This window comes from Budorcas taxicolor, chromosome 21, assembly GCF_023091745.1.
Source record: "Budorcas taxicolor isolate Tak-1 chromosome 21, Takin1.1, whole genome shotgun sequence".
In the NCBI taxonomy this organism is placed as follows: domain Eukaryota; kingdom Metazoa; phylum Chordata; class Mammalia; order Artiodactyla; family Bovidae; genus Budorcas; species Budorcas taxicolor.
In genome coordinates this window covers 37032112-37056037 of record NC_068930.1, presented here as the reverse complement: position 1 = coordinate 37056037, position 23926 = coordinate 37032112, and the positions used below count along the sequence as shown (strand labels likewise).

The window sequence follows — 23926 nt, the reverse complement described above, 5'->3', positions numbered from 1 at the left end:
GTGCTGAATTTGTGTAATTAGGCTCTGCTTAACCACAGCTTCTGCCCAGATCCGTTCCCAGAACTGATCAACACAAAGAAACAACTGCATGTCAGACAAGATCTGACCTGGATCCCTCTGAAAATTTCTCCGCAGGATACTAGTACATTGGAGTGGAATAGTGAAGACCTTTTGTCTACTAAGAGAAGTCCTAGAAAGTGGAAAGCAGTATGGGAAGCAGATTGAGGCCATGGGAAATGGGACACATTTCCTGAACAAAGAGCAGAAACTAACTGGTTGGTGTTAGAGGCCACCTTCCACCCTTGCAGCTGCCACAGAGGTCTCGTCCACAAATCTGAGTGGACCTTGCCTGTTCAAAGTGCTTCATCAGCTCCCTTTTATCCATGATATAAAATCCAAAACCTCTGTAAAACACACCTTAAACACACAGGCCACTTCGGGTCAGGGCCATCTCTTTCCAGCCTCCTTTCCCACAGCCTCCCCAGCCCCACTTTACCCTCGAGCCATGCTGAACCAACTTCAGGCCCCAGAGCAAGTCCTGCTCAGCTTTGGAGGGGTGCAGCTGCATAAACTCCTGCTTCTGCGAGAAACTCCCCCCTCCTTGTCCACAGAGCACATCTCTGTCCCTCCTGAGTCTCAGCCCAGCTCTGAAAGCTCCCTCTGCTCCTCCCAGTCTCCCCTGCCCCCCTTTCTGCACTAAAGCTATCATCCCACTATCTAGATGCTGGTGAGTTTATTTTCTCACTGGATCCTGAGCTCAAGGGCAGGGATGAAATCCTGTTCCACACCACAGCCTACTCTACACCCCTGCACCTAGCACAAGGCTTATTTTCTGGAAGGTGTTCAAATGTTGGTGGAAGCAGTGAATGAACTCTATTTGCATTTTATCTCTGGCTGTGTCGAAACCAGAGAAAATCACACTTGTCTTCTCAGAAGAGGGAACATATTCAAATACCAAGAACTGCAGTTCCTGGTAAGACCTTTTAGAAAATGATGTTACCAGCAGCAGCAACTAGAAACTCAGCAGAATGCTTAAGTGCTAAACAGAGTGAAACGGGCCAACACTTGAACAGTCATGGTTTAGGTAGCCTGAAGGAGTGGAGGTGGGGGAGATTCCTGACAGTCTAAAGTTTAAGAATCACAAATAACTTCTCAAGAATGACATATATTTACACTGTGGATCTGTGATACATTTTCACAGGAGTTGCTGCTCAAGCCAAAGACCACCCAATGTGGGAACCTCCCCCTACTGTTAAAGCCAGCATTTCAGATAGGAGACAAGCTCTTTCCAGCTGGAATGGCTTTGAAAGGTCTGCCCTAAAATGAAGTCACTTTGTTCTTGTGACTGTCCACCTCCTCAGCCTTCCTCTGAGCCAACCACCATCCTGCGGCTCCCAGAGGAGGCTGCCCTGCCTAGTTCTCCATGAGGCTCTCCGAGTGCTTGGGGCTCTGGGGAGGGCTCTTCAGCTTGGGGGTAGACAGGTGCTCCAACTCATAGTGTCCATTCTCAGAGGCCCTGGGTGTGAGCTTCCCCATTATGCCCTCCTTCTGGCTCTTCTTGTGCTCAATAATCTGCTGGAGCTGGTAGCCAGCATATTCTGGCTTGGTGGTCAGTGGGCAGGCTGGCACAGCTACGCCAAGAACATCTGACACCATGTAGGGGCGCAGCCAGCCCACCAGAGGAGTGCTTCCAGGGCTGTAGTGGGTCTGCTTGTGGTAGAAGAGAAGCCCATCCACCTACAAGAGAGGAAACCTGGGATGAGAAGGGATTCGGAGGCCCATGTCTCCGGGAGAGCTAGGTACACTGTGGCAGTTCCTATGGCCCAGTTCTTTTTTCCTGGGTCACTGCCAGATGAAAGAGAGTCCTCATTTCTCACACATGCATTTCTCTAAATGAAGAAATGGCCTAGAAAACGAAATTTTAATATATAAAGACATACAAAGTACTTTCCCGTTTACAGGGTGCTTTCCTATCCATTATTTCACCCTCTTGAAGTATGTGTTAGTCACTCAGTTGTGTCCGACTCTTTGCAACCCTATGGACTATAGCCCACCAGGCTCCTCTGTCCATGGAATGTTCCAGGCAAGAATACTGGAGTGGGTAGCCATTCCCTTCTCCAAGGGATCTTCCAGACCCAGGGATGGAATCTGTCTCCTGCACTGCAGGCAGATTTTTTACCATCTGAGCCACCAGGAAAGCCCCATTTCACTCTCTTATCCACCATGAAAGTGTCTGAGAGCTGCTCCGGTTCCAGTTCTGGGGCCTTCCCCAAACACACTGAGGATGAAGGAAAAATCCACCTTGAGCCCAGGTCTTCTCTCCTGATTCCATGTACTTACTACCACCTGGAGGTCCCAGGAGTGGGGGATGTGCTCCACACAGGGAACAAAGCAGGGAAACTGGACAAGCCCCTCCAAGATGCCAGACTGCTGAGTGCAAGGGAAGCAGCCGGTCAAGCAGCCAGCATTTCTGGCTGCTTGAACCTCCCCCTAAATTGTTTGAGAGCTACGTGCTGGGAAACTCAGTTTTTCTCAACGGGAAGACCTCCCACAGTCCCATATTTTCTTTTCTGTGATTCAGTGACTCATCTTTAAAAAGCATTTATTGTCACTGGGGCATAAGGGTTATAAATAAAGATGGTGTTCTTACCACCTTCTTAATTGACTCCCAGAAATGAAGGCAGCTCAGCCTTTGCTATTTCCTTATTCGGGAAGCTGTGATCCTTTTAGCAAGATTATATTCAGTTCAAGCAAATACTTGTGGGTGACTAGGCAGAATTTTAAAGAATATGATGGGCAAAGGAAGTCTGTGTAGAGGGTACGGGCACATTCTGAGGAGGACAAAAGGCCCCAGGGCTGAGCAGACCCTGAGGGCCTGAGACTTTGAGTTGAGCACTAAAGCCCCGGAGGTCCTAGGCAACCTGGGACAAGTTAGTCACTCTGCTGCCCTGCCACTGCTCAGCATGCACTGCCATCCCCGGGGACCATCTGTGGGTCGGAGGAAGGAAGGATTAGGAGTTCAAAGCCCTGCAGTCTGTCAGCCACAGAAGCGCCTTTACATCATCAGCCGTGGCAGTCAAACATGGGGCTGATTCTCACGCTTGTAGCACACAGAGGACAAAAGGACCCAGGAATGGAACCCTCACCTCTCGCTGGGCCTCAGTTTCTCCAGCTGTAAAATGAGGGAGTGAGATGAGCTTTCCTTTCAGGGCCCTTCCAGCTCAGGCCTTCTGACTTATCTGACTCTGAAGGGTCATGAGCACATCCTTTCCCGAGAGTCAGCTTTCAGCCCTTTTTCTGACGCTTTGACTCAGCAAAGTCAGAGGCACTCTTAAGACTCCATGTAGCCGAGTTTCCCTGTGTCCCACAATCACATCAGAGCAATAAAGACAATGGTTTTGTTACCTCAAAAGGGAAGTCCATAGATAGCACCTTACACAGGCTCTCAGGGGTACAAGGGAAATTCTTCAGTCCCACAAATTTAAACTGAAACATAAATTAGAACAAATAATTAGTATATGTTACAAACAACACTGGTTCTGGCAGTTGAAGAGCTAACAATATATCAAAGAAGAAAAATTTAAATCTCACCCTAACCGGCCCCCTCTATCTATCCTCTGAATTACTAGGCATAGAATTCTCAACCTTGTTTTTTACAGGAGAACCATCTGGGAAACTCTTAAAAATTACTGATGCCCAGGCCTCCCCCTGAAATTCTGACTGAACTGCTCTGGGGTGGGACCCAAGCATTTTTGTTTTTTAAGCTCTCCAGTTGATTTTAACATATGGTCAAGACTGTGAACAACTACCCTGTACTAGGTGTGGGGATTCTGTTATTCTCCCAACACTATGACAGCTGTCCCAAACAAAGGGCTGGTGAAATGCCACAACAGCAAAAAATTTTATACTAAAGCAACATAACAAAGTGATGAGGATTATGACAACCTCTCAGTCAGATTACTTGGGTCTGAAGTGCATCTCTGTCAATCATGTAATCTACATATGCTTCCATTTTCCTGTCTATAAAAAGCTTCTACTGCGTAGGGTTGTCATGCAGACTCAGTGAGACAGGACACGTAGAGCACACAGAACAGCGTCTCAGAGGAAGCAGCACTCGTGTTCTTCCTGGACTTTATTGATAACGTCACTGGAAGTACTGGCTTCATTTACTGTCCTGTAACTGGTTATCTAGTTGCCTTTAAAAATGCTGTAAGCAACCCAAGCAAATGCCAGTCTATAGAGCTTAACAAATAAAACACAATGAAAATAGCCATCCTGTGCTTAATCCCTGAGCGAATAGCAAAGACCCTTGGGCTATCATCCTGGACTGTGGGACCTTGGGGAAGGCAGCACCCTCTCTCTGAGCCTGCATCCTCATCTATAAAAAGGGGGAACTCACTAGATGAGGTCACTCTTAGCTCAGATATAAAAGCAGGGGTTCTCAAAGTGTGATCCATGGACCAGCAGTATCAATTTCATTGGGGAACTTGTTAGAAACGCAAACTCTCAGGCTTTACCCCAGACCTACTGAATCAGAAACTCTGGGGGTGAAGCCCAGGAGCTTGAATTTCAACAAGCCTCCAGTGGCTATGGATGCAAGCTACAGTTTGAGACCCACCATGCTAGCATTCTAAACAGCATTATTAATAAAAGACGTTATTAGCACTTTCTATCAACTGCTATTTTTGAGTGCTCACCCTAAGTATTATGCTAGCAAGACTTGCATCATTTACATCATTTGGGTCACAGAACCAAATAGTTAACTTACTGTACCATCTATGTAAGTCAGATCATTGTGCTCTGTAAGGTAGGTGTTATTAACCCTACTAAACTGATCAAGAAATTAAAGCCAAGTGAAGATATTAACTTAACCAAATAATTGTTAAAAGCCAAAACTGGAATCTGGATAACTATTAAGTCCATACTTTTCCCACTATGCCATGCTGCCTCAAAAGGAAAAAATAAAGATAATTTTATCCATAATGACTGAATTCAGACAACAGAGCACTCCAAACTGATCCCCAGAAAGAGCTCTGCAGTCCTAACACCAGGCCTTACTGGATTGAGCTTGGTTTTCTCTCCCAGTCCTTCTTCTTCTGGTAACTTTGAATGCAACCAGTAGAAACGGAAATCAGTCTGCCAAAGAGACAGGGAAAGATGAAATAAGGCTCACTGTTTCATGAACAAAATATTGTTTTACGAACAAAAACACCCCATTCTAAAAATCTGCTTGAGGCTCCAAAGGCACAGATGTCCAGGTATAAGATAAATAAGCACTAGACACTGAAAGCGCAACACGATGACAACGGTTAACTTTGCCGTCGGGTATATATAACAGCGGTTGCGAGCTGCTGATCCTAAGAGTTCTCATGGCAAGGAAAAAAAAACTATTTTTTTCTTTTTTGGTGTCTATATGAGCTGATGGGTGTTAACTTACTGTACCATATATGTAAGTCAGATCACTGTGCTGTGCACCTTGAACTTACACAGTGCTGTATGTCAGTTATACTTCAATAAAACTGTGAAAAAAACAGTCACCTGAATGATGAAAACCTAAGCCCTCCTCTCATTACCCTCAATTCTGTTAAAACACTGCTATGAGGTCAGGAAGATGTCATAAAATCTTTGGATGTATTTTCCTTAAATCCAAAAGGATTATTAATAGTAGTAATGCCAACATTTATCACTGAAGGCCTACTATGTCTCAGGCTCCATGCTAAGGACCTTACGCACATAATCGTATTAATCATCAACCATCCTCTCCAAATTGTATTGTTACGATCTCCATTTTATGGGTGAGGACTCAGGCGTCACCGGGTGAGATTGTGTCACTCACCCAGGGGCACACAGCATTACCACGGGACCAGGGCTTTGCAACTCCAAAGCACATTGAGTTAACTTTTGTCTTACTTTACCTGAGGGTTATAAACTACTTTGTAGTTGTAACTTCTCATAAACTACTACTTCTGATACATACCGTTCTGTTGATATTTAGGGGCTTTTCTTTTTCTTTTCAAATTTCCAAAAACAAAATAAAAAAAACAGTCTTTTTTCTTTATATTATCAAAATATAGGTGGCTTTAGTTACCAAATTTGTAGGTTGTGAATGTATGTTACGAAACATCCTTCAACAGAATTAAAGAAAAATAGGTTCTGGATTGAATTTGTGAATTCTGAGTTTGGGACTTGGCTCTGCGTTTGGGCAAGGTACTTAACATCTGTGGCTCTCAGCTTTCATATCTAAACGATCAGGAGTAAAAACAATAGTACATACTTATCTTTTAGAGTTGTTGTAAGGGATTCAGTGAGATCATGCTCACAAAGTGCTTAGCGATGCAGGTCTTGGCCGTTATTTTTTGAATTAGATGCATGTTAAAATTCTGAACTATCACCATCTGGCACGATTTGGAAACCCAGGTTGGGGTAATGGCTAAGGAAAGCAGCAGCCTATGGTGATAACCTGTGATTCGCATGCTTGGGCCTCTGTGAGGATCACTTGGAGGCTTGTTAAAACATAAGCCCCATCCCCATAATTTCTGATTCAACAGGTTGAAGAATTTGCATTCTGAACAACTTTCTGAAGCCACACATTGAGAACTACAATGATAAACTATTAACAACTGAGAGGGAGCATTAAAAACCCACTACTATAAAACTGGACAGAGCTTGCCAGGTGGCTCAGCGGTGAAGAAGCCAATGCGGGAGACGTGGGTACGACCCCTGAGTTGGGAAGGTCCCCTGGAGGGGGAAATGGCAGCCCACTCCAGTGCGCTTGCCTGGAAAATTCCGAAGAAGCCTGGTGGGCTACAGTCCATGGGGTTGCAAAGAGTTGGACATGACCTGGTGACTAAACAACAACAAATAAAACCGGGACAAGGATGGGGGAGCACAGGAGCAGAGATGGACCCTGCGGGGTGACCTGGCCTCTCTCTTGATGACTGCTTGTTACCTGTAAGTATCACCAATCTGAGAAAAATGTTGTGGGAAGGTGAAACTTGAGGGGAGAATATTGGGCGGGTAGCATTTCCTTACTTGGAAAATCTGCTTCCAGAGCTAGCCCCTCAGGGACTCACGCCCTTATCGTCATACTAAGGCGGCCTTGACATTCAGGGTCAGGACTCGGCTGGCAAGGAGCAGGGGTGGCAGAAGTCTACCTGATGTGCTTACCATTCCACTTTCTCTTCCTGGTGCCGCCTGCACGAGGCAGCATCTCCTCCACCCGCAGCCTTCCCTGCAGCAAGCCTCCCACACTCTGGAGAGAGGGGAGGCTACAGCGTCCACGAAGTCCCAGCCTATCCCTCCACTCTGTTTCTCCTTCCTCCCCTCGAGAATAGCTATGCTCCCTTAGTTCCGCCTACCTCTTTTTAGAAATGAAGCTAATTTAAACACACTCAAAGATGCAAGGAACATTAGGTGATGTTCTTGATATACCACATCCTGTAAACACCAAGAAGCTGGTCACGGACCAAACCCATGTGCTGAGCCACTTTCCTGGGAAGAGAGGAGAAAGCAGAAGACATGAGGAGAGCACCAGTCCTTACCTGGCAGTCATAAAACGGGTGTCCCCGCCAGCACATCACGTCCAGAACGTAGTAGGTCTGGTTCACCTCACTGTAAATGCAGTCCAGGATGGTGTAGTCTGCAGGCAGAAAGTCCGTGCACGGTTCCCATCAGGGCTCCCTCCACCATAATCTAGGGAGCCCCATCTTCGGGGCTTGGGAACTACATCCAACAACCTTCAGTGATCACAGGAAGCCCCAGCACTAAGGGACAAAGTTCTTCACAGCCTTTTCTGGCTGCCTGGTATAGCCCAAAGGTGGCCTGAGGTGTGTCAGCACAGGAGGGGTCAAGGCCATGCCACATGGGATCTCTCAATCTTTAGATAAGGTTTAAGAGAAGCTCAAGTTTGAAGGCAAGTAACTTTCCGTTTTAGTTGACAATTACTTTTGAGTTCCTATCATAGGCACTGCTTTCTGTGGGGAGTATTAACTGTAAGTCATCCCTGCCTTTAGGGAAGTTACAATCCAGTTGAGGAGATAAGGTGATCAAAGAGAAAACCAAGAGCTGCACTGTGTAGCACAAACTAAGAGAAATGAGAGCTCCAGGAAAAGGGGACTGGACATCAGGAAATGCTTCACGAACAGACAGGATATGAACAGTCTGGTGGGATCCGAGGACTAAAATAACAGGGCAGGGGACAGGGGAGGGCCCATTTCAGGCCAGAGTGAAAAAAAAACAACGGAGGGATCTGGGCTCAGGACAGAGGACAGCAGGAAGCACCAAGGGAGCCTGAGCCGGTAGAGACAAGAGAATTGTGTAGGCCCAGCTCTGCCAACTTCTCGCTGAATGACCGCAGGCAAGTTATTTAACCTTTAGTCTCCTCAGCTGGGCCCAGGTGCGGGGGAGAAGCTAAGGTGAGGACAAAGATAAAGGAGAAAAGGGAATTTGGCAGGAAGCCCCAGCAACAGCTTACTGTATGTTACACTTGGGTCTTCTGAGGGACCTTTCCCCAGAAAATCGCACCTGTCACCTTGTGACGGAAGTCCATGGGGAAGGTACACTGACTTTAATTCAGGGGTTTAATTCAGCAGGCCTCACAAGTGCCAACTATTCTGCAACTGAGGAGGCCTGACCCTGAAGGAGAGCCCAGTGGGCAGAACAGTATCCTTGTGCAGTTTCAAAGGTGTCCTTTCAAAGTGGGTCTTTAAAACAACTAAGCAAGTAACCAAGCACTGTCTCTTACTGATTATAAAACTTAATAAACAGACATCTTTATGTAGGCACCTTTCTCTGTTGTTGAGTTTCGCCTGTTGCCTCCTGGCAGAAGGGAAGGAAACGTGTTGACACAGTAGCCACTCTTGGTGTAGGCACTGGTAGAACCCTGTGGGGAAAGACAGTTACATCAGGCATCAAGGTCTCCTCCCCTTTTTGCTTCCACACTCTGCACGGGTGCCATCAGGCCAAGGATGGTTCTCACCAAATCCCTCCCACAGGAAAGCGTTTCAATCCCTGGGCGGGCACAGCTGCCTGACAGATAAGGAACACAGAGCGTGCAGAGAACCCCTAAAGCTGCAGGCCAGGCCCACTGGCACAGGCGTGGGAGCGGCTACTCACCTGGGAAGCCACGATAAGGGCTCTTTTTCCAACAGGGCACACGACCACAATCCATTCCTGCCCCAAATCTGAAGGGACGTCAATTAACCACTCTGAGAGCATTAACTGGGAACACAAAAAATGGTGTTGAAAGTGAACGAGGCTGATGATCCGACTAGAGAACGGACTTGGGGCGAGAACGGCGACAGGTGAAGACGGGATGAACTGAGAGACAGCACTGACACACACGCTATCGTGTGTAACAGAGACAGCGGTGGGAAGCCGCCGTGGACATTTAACACAGGGAGCCCCACCTGGCGCTGTGATGATCCAAAGGCGCGCAACAGGGGTGGGAGGGAGGCTCACAAGGGAGGGGAGAGAGATATATGTATAATTATGACGATTCGAGTTGCTGTATGGCAGAAACTAACACGACATTGTAAAGCAATTTTCCACAAATTAAACAAACAAACAAACAAAAACAGTCAACAGGAGTGCACTGCTCCTGTGTTTACAGTGACAAAGAATTTATGTCCTGGGACTTCCCTGGTGGTTCAGCAGCTAAGACTTCTCCTTCCCAATGCAGGAGGTCCAGGTTCAAACCCTGGTTAGGGAAGATCCCACAAGATGCAACTAAAGATCCTGCCTGCCACAACTAAGAACTCCATGCAGCAAATAAATATTCAAAAGAAAAGAAATACATATATATATGGCTTCCCTGGTGGCTCAGATGGTAAAGAATCTGCTGCAAGGCAGGAGACCCAGGTTCAATTGCTAGGTCAGAAAGATCCCCTGGAACAGGAAATGGCAACCTGCTCCAGTATTCTTGCCTGGAGAATTCCACTGACAGAGGAACCTGAAGGGCTACAGTCCATGGGGCTGCAAAGAGTCGGACATGAGTGAGTGACTAACACTTTCACTTCATGTATATATTATAATGAAAATACATGTAAAAGAATGAGAACAGAAAACGGTGACAGTGGAACCTCCATCTCACTAGCTCTTAGTAATCAACTCATCTCCTGTTCACCTTGAACTTCAACTTCTCACCTTCATTATCTGCATCCATATACATTCTCACTACCTCACCTACTATACTGGAGGATGCGACCCTCTTTCTTTCCTTACTTTGTCCCCGCAACTACCTTTATCACACCATTATGTTCTAGGGATTATACCTCAGAGATGAATAAAATCGTTTACCTTGAGATGCTCTAAACTAGATCAAGTCCCAAACTACTGACCCAAATACTACACCAAAAGATGTTAGGAAATCTACCTCAAAAAAAGAAGAAGAAAAAAAAAAGGCTGTGGTAAAAGGAATTTGAGAAGATCTGATTTTCCATGCGGAGAAGGCAATGGCACCCCACTCCAGTACTCTTGCCTGGAAAATCCCATGGACGGAGGAGCCTGGTGGGCTGCAGTCCATGCGGCTGCTAAGGGTCGGACACGACTGAGCGACTTCACTTTCACTTTTCACTTTCATGCACTGGAGAAGGAAATGGCAACCCACTCCAGTGTTCTTGCCTGAAGAATCCCGGGGACGGGGAAGCTGGTGGGCTGCCGTCTATGGGGTCGCACTCTTCCATTCATCACTAGTCCCTCCCATCAATACCAAGACTTTGGCCTATCAGGTAATCCCTCCCACTAAATCTATGTCTCTCCCATCTCTCCTTCCCTCTAGGCCACAAAATACACAACCCCTAATCCTCAAATCCAAGGCAAAAATGAAACTTTACACTCTACATTTCTATTAAGCTCTTCCACTTTCTCTAACTATGAACACTTCATACTTCCTGCTGCTGCCTTCCCACCCACTCTGACACCCTCAGTCCAGGTTTCCCACCTCACACCCCTGCCTGACCTCGCTGCTGCCGAGCATCTCTATTCCCGCATCTCCCCCTCCTTCCTGCGCTCCTGGTGTGATGCTCCAGTCACATTCTCCTCGACACATGCTTCCTTGGCCCCGTGACACACCAATTTTCTATTTTTCCTCCAAACAGTCCTCCACACACTCTCCCAAACATGTAAATAATCTTCAGAGAGCTGTTTTAGGTCCCCCTTTTCCTTCCTCTTAGATGCTACCCCCCGTTGGGGTGAATCTCATCTACTTCTGTAGCTTTACTTGTCATTCCAAAGAAGATGCTTCCTAATTCTCTTATTTTTCATCTCCAGAATTCTTTCTTTTGCTCCAGTTTTGTATTTCCAGCTGTCCACTTGGTATCTCTTTCTCTGCTGGTCCTCTCTGTACCTTAAACTCAGCATATCCAAAACAGAATTCACTCCCTTCTGTACCCCAAGTACTTCCCATCCCTGAAACACCCATCCTTCCCCTTCTGCATTCTGTGCCCTATTAATAATATCATCACCTCCCTCTGTGTTATTCAACCTTAAACCCAAGGCATAATCAACAATCCCTTAAACAATCGTAGTAATATAACATCAAAAGCACAAATGATGAAACAAAAGATAAGATAAGATTACATCAAGCTGTAAAACTTCTGTGCGGCCAAAAATAGCATTAAGAAAGTGAAGACAACCCACATAAAGGAAAATATCTGCAAATCATGTATCTCATACAGAACTTATAAAGAACTCTTACAACTCAATAACAGAAGACAAATAACTTCACTTTTATATGGGCAAAGAATTTGAACAGACATTTCTCCAAAGATACTGGCTAATAAACACATAAAGAGAAGCTCAATATCATTAGGCACTAGAGAAATGCAAATCAAAACTATGCAACAGCACTTCACACCCACTAGGATGGCTATACTCACAACGCTGGACCATAACACGTGTTGGCAAATATGCGGAAAAACGAACTCTCACACATCATTGGTGGGAATGTAAAATGGTACAGTCACTTTGGAAAATAGTCCGGCAGTTCCTCAAAAGGCTAAACACAGAGTTATCATACGGCCTAGTGACTCCCTCCCAGGTATATATCCAAGAGAAATGAAAATGTATGTCCTCACAAAAACATGGTACACAAATATTCATAGCAGCAATATTCATAACAGCCCCAAAGTGGAACAATTCAAACGGCCATCAACTGATGGATGGAAAAACAAATGTGGTATATCTATACAACAGAATATTACTTGAAAAGGAATGAAGTTCGGACACATGCTATAACATAAATGAATCCTTTTGCTAAATGAAAAAAGCCAGACACACTTTTACTGCCCTTAGTAAACTCACCATCAGCTCTTTTAGCAAACCTAGCTCCGTACCACAATCCCTCTCTTCCAGGCCGTTCTACACACTGATGTGGGAGTCACCCCATGAAGTCCCACCTCTGCCCCTAGCTCAAAAATTCTCAGTGCTTCCTCACAGTCGAGGCCAGAGTCTAAATCCCTGTACATATTTCTGCTATATACCTCCCCCAACCCTATGTTGCTCCATCCGCACACACCTTCTGTACATCCCTCCTGAACACATCATATATTCCTCTCCCACCTCTGGGTTCTTATTCAGCCTTATTGTGCTGCCCGAAACACCCTGAAATGCTCTGTACCTCTGCCTGTCCTACCCACTATTCAAAGCTGTCTTCTCTTTCATTAACCTTTTCCTGATTTTGAAACCCTGCTTCCTTCCCTGCTGGAAGTTAATATCACTTTCTTACTGAAAAAAACATACTCTACACTTACTCTAGAAGTGCACGGGCTATTTCCAGCCCATGTCTACTTTCTGAGCATAGCCTAGCTTAACAAAGAACAGGGCCTTCAACAATGTTTGCTGGGGACTTGCCCAGTGGCGCAGTGGTTAAGAGTCATGCTTCCACTGCACAGGTTTGATCCCTGGTCAGGGAACTAAAATTCCGCATGCACAAGGCTTGCTCCACAGAACTCAACTGTACTTTGTCACAGAAGATGTCGTCTGTGCTGTATTTGAGGCAGAGAAAGAGGAGGGCAGTGTGTGCACCCAGGAACCATATTCTGAAAGTAGGAGAGGATGCTGAGGTGACAAGACACTTGGGTTACAGAGAGAAGTATGCAATAGCAGGGTAGACCCCTGGCCCCACTCAGATACATGCCCTACCTCTGCAATACCTGGGTTGCCTAGAGCACTGGACAGTCTCCATGCCTGCCTCCCCTCTGGCACCACAAGCCACAGTGGTTTCTCCTCTGGAATCAGCAGGGCACTAAGTGAAGTTTGCTAGTGTCTGTTATAGTGGTCTCAGCCTCAGCTGGCTAGCCTGGGGGTGCTGGGCAGTTCCCAGTGTTCAAGGGCAGCTGTACTTCCAACCACCAACCACCTGAATGTAAAGATCCAAGACTGGCATATTAGTCCATCACTTGAGAAAGAAACCTGGGAGGTGGGGTGGGGCACAGTGCTGGGCTGGGCAGGTCTAATCCAAAACATCTGCATAATGACTAGTAAAGAAAGACAAGAATGGAATCAACTAGCTTATCAATAGCTCAGGGGGGTTTTGGCAGCAGGCCAGAAGCCTTTGCTAACAGTATGGGGTGATGATTCTGAAACCCACTATGCAGATTCCATCAGTGACACCCCTCAGCACACAGAGCTGTAAGCCATCTCTTCATCTCAGAAACGTTCTATACATCAGCATTCGCAATGCAGTTCCTATTCTTCCTATCTCGTTCCTCTCTGTTCATGGTAAGTAAAGCACTCTGACTGCACAGTAAATGGAGCAGGACCAGCTACACCTAATCTTCTCTGGACCACTTACTTGATTAGCATAGCGTTTTGGTAACTCCTTGCCAGTGTCAATGTCCATTTCCTCATCATCTTTCTTTTCTTCTTCTTCTTCACTCTGCATCCCCGTCCAGTCATCTTCAGCCAGTCTTCTGGCATGGTTCACATAATCCAGCCGCTTTCTGGAGGGGGGGGGGAGGCATAAGGCCAGGTCTTTATGTCTCACAGGAAGACACCCTACACTGTGACAGATGTAATTCAAAGTCTTTAAATTCAGGAGCAATTTGGAAATTGTGGTGGGAGTAAGAGATGATAGAATTTCCTTTGTAAGCCTTAACTAGTGACCACCTCCTCACAGACCTTAAATAAGAAACCCAGTTTGAGCACACTCGGCTTTCTTCAGAGTTTCCTAGGAACAAGCAAAGTACAGTATTTAAAGGAATTTTTAAGTTTTGCTAGTGGCTGATCCCACTCCCTCCCACTCCACCCTAGACACCCATCTCCATGTAGTTGAGAGCTGACACTTCTCTGCCTGGCAGACTTCAGTCTGAAGGCTCTCAGGGACTGCAAGGAGGAAACGCTGGGATGCAGTGAGAAGTCTGAGACAGGGACAGCTTCTGCGGCTTTCTGAGAATCAGCAATGCATCTCCTAACTTTCAAAAAAGACCACTTAGAAGAGCTAAGGAAATCTAATAATAATGTATCAACATTTATTCATCAGCTGTAACAAGTATACTATAAGATGTGGGGAATTCCCTGGCAGTCCAGTGGTTAGGACTCGGCGTGTTCACCACTGTGGGCCTGGGTTCGATCCCAGGTCGGGGAACTAAGACCCTGCAAGCTGCTCAGTGTGACCAAAAAAAAGAGTGAGAGAGAGAAAGGAACTTGATGTCTAAAAGACAGATTTTTCACCATGTACTCTTTTATGTATTGTGAATTTTGAACCATATGAATGTATTATCTATTCCAAACTAATTAATCACAGTTAATTAACTGTGGAGGTTATGGAGAAAGAGCAATCTGAGAATGTAATCTGCAAGCAACCCAGAAGCCACAGGGAACCATCTCTGCTACACACATCTAGCAATGAAGCAGTGGGCAAAATGGAGACTGCATCGAAACTGCAGCTGTTGACAGTTTCTCCTAATTCTTCATTCCTTACCTAGAAGAGGCCTGTGTTGCACTGAGAATAAAAGAACAGGCCTCGCCTTCAGCGCGGCCCAGTCTCAAACACTCGCTATCCTATAAACTCTCTCTCCCTGTTTGCTCAGCTTGGCACTGAGGCTGAAGTGTATGGAAGACATTTCCTCAGATTCCCTGTGGAATTATTTGTCTGGAACTCCCAAGGGCTCCACAGAAACATCTGGGCTGAAGGAAGACAGGAAGCCCACACCAAAGCCAGAAGTCAGAGTGCAGGAGAAGCCACACAGGGAATGTGGGGAATCGAAGTCTGGGCGTGACTTTCATAAGCCCTTAAACTGCAAAGCTCAGTACTGCTGCCAGGAAAAAAGAAAAGAAAAAGTTAACCAGATAGTTGAGCTTTTGCTTTCAAACTTCAGTCTCTCCCTACTTCCTCATCTTTTCCCAAGCTCTGGATGTCAAGGATGTCTACCTCTGCCGAGATTTATCCCTCCCGACCTTGTGAGCAAGAACAATCTACAGAAGGTCCACTTTGAAGGGGGTTCTGTAGAGACAAGCCTGGAGCCTCCTCTGTGGTTCACAGCTGCCAGCCTACAGAGAGAAGCTAAGGAGTTAAAACCTCTCTTACAATTTCTGCAGTTCCAGTAACTGGCGCCGCCGCTCACTCTGCTCCAAGGAACTGTACTTGGACTTGTACTGGGACAGGCGGGGGTGTGGGGCGGCTGTGTTGTTCAGATCTTGAGACACAGAAAAGCTACCAGCCAGGGCTTGACTCAGTTCTTCCATCTTCCCTACAAAGGAAAACATAAGAAAACGGTTCATTCATTTTGTATCCCCTCCTGGGTACAGGCAGTTATGACGTAACATGATGGCTACATTCCTAAGAAACCTCACTTAATCCAAAATCACAATTATTTCCATTGGGAAAAAAAGGAAATTAAAGGGTGAGCTACATATGAGCAAAAACTTTTTTCCTCAGATATTTTAATAATGATCATTTTGATAGTTCTGAGTGTATAAACTTCAACATCAATCACTAAGCAAATCTACCTGGTGACTGAATCTAATTTTTGCTCTTTGTCATCGTTCATCAGGGACCTTGTCACTAATTCCTTCTTACTATCATTGACATTCAGTGATGTGATCAAATATCTAGTTTTTTCCTGAATAGTTCTAAAAATCGGTTTTTTGATAACTAATGTAATCGTCTTTTTAAGACAATTTTTTAAAAAGTAATTTCAGATGCAAGTTTGATGGGCTGTTTAGTTTTCTAATAAACGCCAACTCACATCAAGAAAATCGAGCTCCAGGAGAAGTGCTGGTTCTGAAGCCTTGAGAGGAAGACAAGGAGCCAAAAACCCAAACCTGGCAGTTACTTTCTTGGTCTGCAGTTTGTTCTGTATGTTTGTTTGGGGCAGGCAGAAGCAAAGTTTCAAGGTCACATATGCAGGACTCACTTGGAAAAGAACTAGAATATGGAAGGCCACCTCCCACTTAACACCAGCTGCCCTAAGAGTGTAAAGGACTAACCTGTGGCACATTCGGGAGACAGAGGGTAGATGTCACACTACAGACAGACTACCAAGGGCAACTCTAAAGAATGGGAGTGGAAAGAGACGACTTTACACTTCACTCACCCTTCCCTGAATGAAAGCACGGGGCAGTACTGAAGCTTGTTGCTGTTTAGTCTCTCAGTCAAATCTGACTCTTTGAAACCCTATGGACTGTATGTAGCCCACTAGGCTCCTCTGTCCATGGGATTTCCCAGGCAAGAACACTGGAGTGGGTTGCCACTTCCTGCTCCAGGGGATCTTCCCCACCCAGGGATAGAACCTGAATCTCCTGCTTAGCAGGTGTATTCTTTATTATTGAGCCACCCAAGAAGCCCTGCACAGGTGCTTACCCAAGGATTAAATGTGTGCCTCAGGGAATTCCCTGGTAGTCCAAAGGTTAGGACTCTGCTTTCCCTGCCCAGGGCTCAATCCTTGGTCTGGGAACTAAGATCCCACAAGCTGCTACGGCCAGGGGAAAAAAAGTGTGCCTCAGACTGTAAAAGAAAAAAGGAATATTTGGGAGAAATTGGACTCACACAGCTGGGCTGGCCCAACCCTTCAAGTTCTAGTACAAACCAGAGGGCACCACTAGTGCTTAACTCTACCCCAGGCCAGGTCCAGCATCCAAACCAACAGGTTCATTTCAGAGCCTCCATAGTTAAAAATACAACTCTATGGGTCTCTACTTGGCAACGAGTTATTTTCCATTGCACACTTGAACTCAGATTTTATTTCTTAATTTATAGCACTAGGTTTTTTTTTTTTAATGCCTGCCACAGAGTTTGTGGGATCTTAGTTCCTCAACCAGGGATGGAACCCCACTGTGAAAGCACCAAGTCCTAACCACTGGACAGCCAGAGAATTCCCTAGTTTTTTTTTTCTTTCTAATTTGAAAGGACATTTTGTGTGTGTGTGGTTAAAAACACACGACATAAAGTTTACCACTTAATCATTAAGCGTACAATCCAGTTGTGTTAATTACATTCACTGTTGTGCAAGCAATTTCCAGAACTCTCTACTCTTGCAAAATGGAACCTTTATACCCACTAAACATTAATGGAAAAAAAAAGCAAAACAAGTTTATCAGTATGGATTTGAGGCGTACTGACACGTGTATGTTATGCAACTGGGGGTGGCCATTCATGGTTGAGGTTAGGTGGTAAGTACTTAGGATTCTAAATTTTATGCTATTTTCTGTATTTTTCTATACTTCTGTGTAAGTCTGAACACTTTCATAATAAAAACTTTAAAATATTCATTATGTCTTCGGTTTACCGAAGTAATGACCAAACCAAAAATACATTTATTAGGCCTCATCATGCCTTATCGTGGTGTGGGCTCATGCTCTGCCAAAAACTATAAAATCCTTAAAACTGATGCGTTGCATACTGGGGTGGGGCGGCTCCCCTCCGCACCCCCCCCGCCCCGCCCCGCTCCCCAGTACCAAGCATTTATGGCTGTCCTTGGCTAGCTCCTGCTCTTTCAACCCATTCTTCGGATGGAGATAACTCGAGGGTTTTGACTTGGCGGTCTCATCCTCCACCTGCATTCATCCTCTAACTCAATTTCCGACCAGCTAAGGCCTCTCCTCCGAGCTCCAGACCCCGCGTGTTCCCCGCCACGGCTCCTTCCTCCTTTCCCTCCCCCTCCGGGGACCCCCGCGTCGAATCCTCCAGCCCAGGATTTGGGCTTCCTCGGCGTCTCCCATTGGGCTTCAGTTCGGGGGCCTCTACCTGCTCCACTCGACAGTCCTCCCCGCCACATCCCCGCACTGTTTTTCTCTATGGACCGAGTGCATGACTCGTCCCTCCCCCACAAAAGTATCCCCGAGGGGTCCTGGCTAGACGGCCGGGAACTTGAGAGTGGAAGCCCGCCCAAGGAGAGGCCCCGGCCTCGCTCGGCACCCCCACCCAGATCATGCCTCGGGAGGCCAGGAGCGTGGAGCCGGCCCGAGGGAGTCACGGCCGGGAGCCGAGGGACAATCGCGGAGCCGACGAGGCCCAGGCTCGAACTCAGGACTCACCAGGCCGAGGTGACGATTCCACGCGCAGCCTCCACCACCGCCGGGCCGACCAATCAGCTGCCGTGAGAGAGCCGGCGCCGCCCCCTTGGCCGCCGCCGGGCCCACCCACCTCGCGCTGGTAGTTTCCGGCTCCTCCCGCCGTTGAGAACGCTGGGAGTTACTCTGCGGTTCGGTCACAGGTTTGCGGTTACTTCCGTCCTTAACGGCCGGGTATTTTCCAGTCCGCTTGGATTTGGGGTCCGACTTCTGCTTTTGTGTTGTGACCCGCCTGCAAGGTGACTTGGCTGGGCCGAGGCCTCACTGCTTGGCACAAGCTGCTCCAGGTTTCTTTGGCTAACAGCAGGAACTCCGATCTCGTGGCCGGGCATTCAAGTTCCTGCAGCGCCTGCTTCCTGTCGCCTCCCCCAGATCCGCACAGTCCTTAAGGGTCCAGCTGCAGTCCGCTCCCACTCCCCTGCCCGTGCTTATACAGGCAATGCAAGTTGCCCTGAATGACTGCCTCCTCCCCACTCGCCCCGCGGATCCCTAAGTCTCAGTTAGTCGTCCCCTCCCCATTTCCTCCTTAGAACACTGGAAACCTTGATTACAGCCCGTTAGTCGGCTGTGAGCTTGGCAATGGTAAGGACCTGGTTTGATTTCTGCCTCCGGCAAACGGCAAGGTACTGGTGAAAGAATGATTGAATTGGTGCTAAGGGTAGAGGGAAGCAGCTGAGGTTTAGGAAGTTAGTCAAACTAGACAACAGCCTTTGTAAACTAGGACTGCAGAGATGCAAAATAGAAATGTGAATAGCCATTTATTGAATACTTACTTTGAGGCGGATACCGTGTTTCACACGCCCTATCTTATTTAAGCTTACAGTAATACAGGGAAGTAGAGACTGAAGCGAGAGAGGTTAAGTAACTTGGTGGAAGTCACACAGCTTTTGAGCCAAATAGTAAGTTTGTGGCATGGTTGTCTTACAGGGAAGTTGAATATTTCTATACTACAGAAACAGTGTTGGCACATTTTGAGTCCAAGGAATGCCAAGGTGTGGATTTGTTGCATATTATATACACGATTCCATCCTTTTGGAGGTCAGATTGATGGAAGGGCAGAGGGGTCCTGGAAGACCAATTAAAAAAAAATTTTTAGAATTTATATAGGTGAGCTTTAAGTTGCAATGATTAGGCTGTGCACTAGGTTATTTGGTGCATTGGCAGATAAAAGCTGATTTATGAGACTGACTTTGACACCAGGATATTAAGTATTTTGTGTCTTGGAACCACAATTCTCTACCCACCACCACGGAGGTCACAGAAAATAAAAGCCCTATACATTGGAGGAAAATAGACTGACATGGACAAATTCATGCACTGAGGTCCAAGAGAACGGCTCCAGTCCATCATTCACACCAGATACATAACTTCCCATGTCACTGAAAAAAACTAAATGGCTCAGCCCAGGGGCTCATCTGGGGCCAGTTTACCATAAGGGGAACTATGCTCTACCTGCAACAATGATACCATAACTGTAGACTCTTGCACTCCACAAGGTTGGCCACATACACCTGTATTTAATGTCTTTAAACCAATTTACTTTTTAGAAAAGCCTAGTACTTTAATTGTGCCCATCTTTGCATGATATGTTCCCTTGGTATCTCTAACTTTCTTGAGATCTCTAGTCTTTCTCATTCCATTGTTTTCCTCTATTTCTTTGCATTGGTCACTGAGGAAGGCTTTCTTATCTCCTTGCTATTCTTTGGAATTCTGCATTCAAATGGGTATATCTTTCCTTTTCTCCTTTGCCTTTAACTTCTTTTTTCAGGTATTTGTAAGGCCTCCTCAGACAACCATTTTGCCTTTTTGCATTTCTTTTCCTTGGGGATGGTCTTGATCACTGCCTCCTGTACAATGTCACAAACCTCCGTCCATGGTTCTTCAGGCACTCTGTCTATCAATAAAGGACAGAAATGATGTGGACCTAACAGAAGCAGAAATATTAAGAAGAGGTGGCAAGTATACACAGAACAACTATAAAAAAAAGATCTTCATGACCCAGATAACCACGATGGTGTGATCACTCACCTAGATCCAGACATCCTGGAATTCAAAGTCAAGTGGGCCTCAGGAAGCATCACTACAAACAAAGCTAGTGGAGGAGATGGAATTCCAGTTGAGCTATTTCAAATCCTAAAAGATGATGCTGTGAAAGTGCTGCACTCAATATGCCAGCAAATTTGGAAAATTCCGCAGTGGCCACAGAACTGGAAAAGGTCAGTTTTCATTCCAATCCCAAAGAAAGGCAATTCCAAAGAATGCTCAAACTACCACACAGTTGCACTCATCTCACATGCTAGCAAAGTAATGCTCAAAATTCTCCAAGCCAGGCTTCCAACAGTACGTGAACTGTGAACTTCCAGATGTTCAAGCTTGATTTAGAAAGGCAGAAAAACCAGAGATCAAATTTCTAACATCTGTTGAATCATTGAAAAAGCAAGAGAGTTCCAGAAAAACATCTATTTCTGCTTTATTAACTATGCCAAAGCCTTTGACTGTGTGGATCACAACAAATTGGAAAATTCATCAAGAGATGGGAATACCAGACCACTTTATCTGCCTCCTGAGAAGTCTGTATGAAGGTCAGGAAGCAACAGTTAGAACTGGACGTGGAACAACAGACTGGTTCCAAATCAGGAAAGGAGTATGTCAAGGCTATATATTGTCACCCTGCTTATTTAACTTACATGCAGAGTACATCACTCAAAATGCCGGGCTGGATGAAGCACAAACTGGAATCAAGATTGCTGGGCGAAATGTCAATAACCTCAGATACCCAGATGACACCACCCTTATGGCAGAAAGAGAAGAGGAACTGAAGAGCCTCTTGTTGAAAGTGAAAGAGGAGAATGAAAAAGTTGGCTTAAAGCCCAACGTTCAGAAAACTAAGATCATGGCATCTGGTCCCATCACTTCATGGCAAATAGATGGGGAAACAATGGAAACAGTGAGAGACTTTACATTTTGGGGCTGCAAAATCACTGCAGATGGTGAATGCAGCCATGAAATTAAAAGATGCTTGCTCCTTGGAAGAAAAGCTATGACCAACCTACATAGCATATTGAAAAGCAGAGACGTTACTTTGCAAAGGTCCATCTAAAGCTATGGTTTTTCCAGTAGTCATGTATGGATGTGAGATTTCGACTATAAAGAAAACCAAGCGCTGAAAAATTGATGCTTTTGAACTGTGGTGTTGGAGAAGACTCTTGAGAGTCCCTTGGACAGCAAGGAGTTCCAACCATTTCATCCTAAAGGAAATCAGTCCTGAATATTCATTAGAAAGACTGATGCTGAAGCGAAAACTCCCATACTTTGGCCACCTGATCCGCAGAACTGACTCTTTGGAAAAGACCCTGATGTTGGGAAAAATTGAAGGCGGGAGAAGGGGACAGCAGAGGATGAGATGGTTGGATGGCATCACCAACTCGATGGACATGAGTCTGAGCAAGCTCCGGGAGTTGGTGATGGACAGGGACTGGTGAGCTGCAGTCCATGGGGTCGCAAAGAGTCAGACATGACTGAGCAACCGAACAACCAGTGGTTAGGACTCTTGAGTTTTGTTTTTTCTATTTTGATTCATTTTTGTTGATTATTTATTGGTTGTGCTGGGTCTTCATCACTGTGAGTGGCGGCAAGTTGTGGCAAGCAGGGGCTGCTCTCATTGCTTTGGCTTCTCGTTGCAGAACTTGCGCTCCAGGGCATGCAGCCTCAGTAGCTGCAGTGCACCAGCTTAGTTGCCCTGAGGGATGTGGAATCTTCCCAGTTTAGTCACTCAGTTGTGTCCGACTGTCACTTTTTTTTTTAACTGAATTTTTCTCCTTTATAAAAATAATGGAACGCTTCACAGATTTGCATGGCATCCTTGCGCAGGGGCCATGCTAATCTTCTCTGTATCGTTCCAATTTTAGTATATGTGCTGCCGAAGTGAGCACTTGACTGTCACTCTTTCGTCCCCTTATCCTCCTGCCTTCAGTCTTTCCCAGCATCAGGGTCTTTTCTAAAGAGTCGGCTCTTCGCATCAGGTGGCCCAAGTATTGGAACTTCAGCATCTTCCCGGACTGGGGATCAAACTGGCAAGCAGATTCCCAACCACTGGACCACCTGAGAAGTCTGTTAGAACGCTGACCTTTCACCGCCCAGGATCCCATAAGCCTTGAGACATGACCAAAAAAAAAAAAAAAGCAAATTCTCAGGCCCACTCCAGACCTCTTAAATCAGAAACTCAGAAGAAATGGGAAGCATCTGTTTTCACAAGCTCTCCGAGTGATTCTGATCCTAGCTCATGTTGAGAACTGCTCTAAGCCATAAGTGTATGGAACTTGGAGCCAGCAGCAAGCAAATCCAAGGTGCATATGTTTGTAAATAAGTGACTGGGGTTTCGATAGTGGCTCAGTGGTAAAGAATCCACCTGTCAATACATGAAACATGGGTTCGATCCCTGATCTGGGAAGATCCCATGTGCCATGGAGCAACTGAACCTGTGGCTACAACTATTGAGCCTGTGCTGTGGAACCTGGGAGCCGCAATTACTGAAGCCTGCAGGCTCCAGAGCCTGTGCTCCAACAAGAGAAGCCACAATGCGAAGTCTGTGCACGGAAACTAGATAGTAGCCCTTGCTTGCCACAGCTAAACAAAAGCGTGAGCAGCAAGGAAGACCCAGCACAACCAAAATAAATAAAAATATTTTAAAAACTTAAATAACTAGAACTGAAGGAAAAAAAAAAAAAAAAAAAAGAACCAGAACTGAAACAACTGAAACTGTAAGACTTGTAGAAGAAACCACAAGGGAAAATCTTTATGACATTGAATTTGCCAGTGGTTTCTTGGTTATGACACCGAAAGCACAGGCAACAGAAGAAAAAGGTAGATAAATTGGATTCCATCAAAAGTAAAAACTTCTGTACATCAAAGGACACTATGGGGAATTCCCTGGCAGTCCAGTGATTAGGACTCTGTGCTTCCACTCCCAGGGGCCCAGGTTCAATCCTGGTTGGGGAACTAAGATTCCCTAAAGCCACATGGCGTGGCCAAAAAAAAAAAAAAAAAAACCCAGAAAGCAAAAATAAACAAGGACGTTGTCAAGAGTGAATAGACAACCTACAGAGAAAATTTTGTAAATCAAATATCTGACAAATGGCTAGTATCCAGAATATAAAAAAGAACTATAGCTCAACCAAAAAGACCTAACTTAAAACAGGCAGGAGGGAACTTCCTTGTTGGTACAGTGGGTGAGTCTGCCTGCCGATGCAGGGGACGTGGATTTGGTCTGGTCTCTGGGGAGATACCACGTGCCTCAGACAGCTAAGCCCACACACCACAACTACTGAAGCCCACGCTCTGGAGCCTACAAGCTGCAGCTTTTGAAGCCAGCAGGCCCTTGAACCGGTGCTCTGAAACAAGAGAAACCACAACTAGA

General features: G+C 45.9%; 1 protein-coding gene and 1 non-coding gene across 4 annotated transcripts; both read right to left on the bottom strand.

Annotated features, from left to right (window-relative positions):
- Window positions 1-1157: 1157 nt before the first annotated feature.
- On the bottom strand, window positions 1158-18510 carry SNUPN (snurportin 1). 3 transcript variants are annotated; one of them, XM_052659780.1, is made up of 9 exons: window positions 18475-18510; window positions 15527-15689; window positions 13793-13940; window positions 9115-9219; window positions 8785-8881; window positions 7542-7639; window positions 5059-5136; window positions 3406-3486; window positions 1158-1737 (listed from the first exon to the last, which is right to left on the bottom strand). In XM_052659780.1, the coding sequence occupies exons 2-9, from the start codon at window positions 15682-15684 to the stop codon at window positions 1414-1416; spliced, it is 1089 nt and encodes a 362-aa protein (XP_052515740.1). In that variant the 5' UTR covers window positions 15685-15689; window positions 18475-18510; the 3' UTR covers window positions 1158-1413. The 3 variants fall into 3 exon arrangements, with proteins under 3 accessions (XP_052515740.1, XP_052515741.1, XP_052515742.1); XM_052659781.1 differs by lacking the exon at window positions 18475-18510 and adding an exon at window positions 18373-18474; XM_052659782.1 differs by lacking the exon at window positions 18475-18510 and adding an exon at window positions 16188-16296.
- A 3825-nt stretch (window positions 18511-22335) lies between these two features.
- On the bottom strand, window positions 22336-22442 carry LOC128067155 (U6 spliceosomal RNA). Its single transcript, XR_008201357.1, has one exon. It is a non-coding gene; the product is annotated as a U6 spliceosomal RNA (small nuclear RNA).
- Window positions 22443-23926: the final 1484 nt, after the last annotated feature.

Excerpts from the sequence above, each read along its gene's own strand:
- SNUPN (XM_052659780.1), bottom strand. The coding sequence starts at position 15,684 with ATGGAAGAACTGAGTCAAGCCCTGGCTGGTAGCTTTTCTGTGTCTCAA. Across the intron at positions 9,220-13,792 it reads CAAAACGCTATGCTAATCAA|TTAATGCTCTCAGAGTGGTT; the intron begins GTAAGTGGTCCA and ends TTGTGTTCCCAG. Across the intron at positions 7,640-8,784 it reads AAACTCAACAACAGAGAAAG|ACTACACCATCCTGGACTGC; the intron begins GTGCCTACATAA and ends TTCTGCCTGCAG.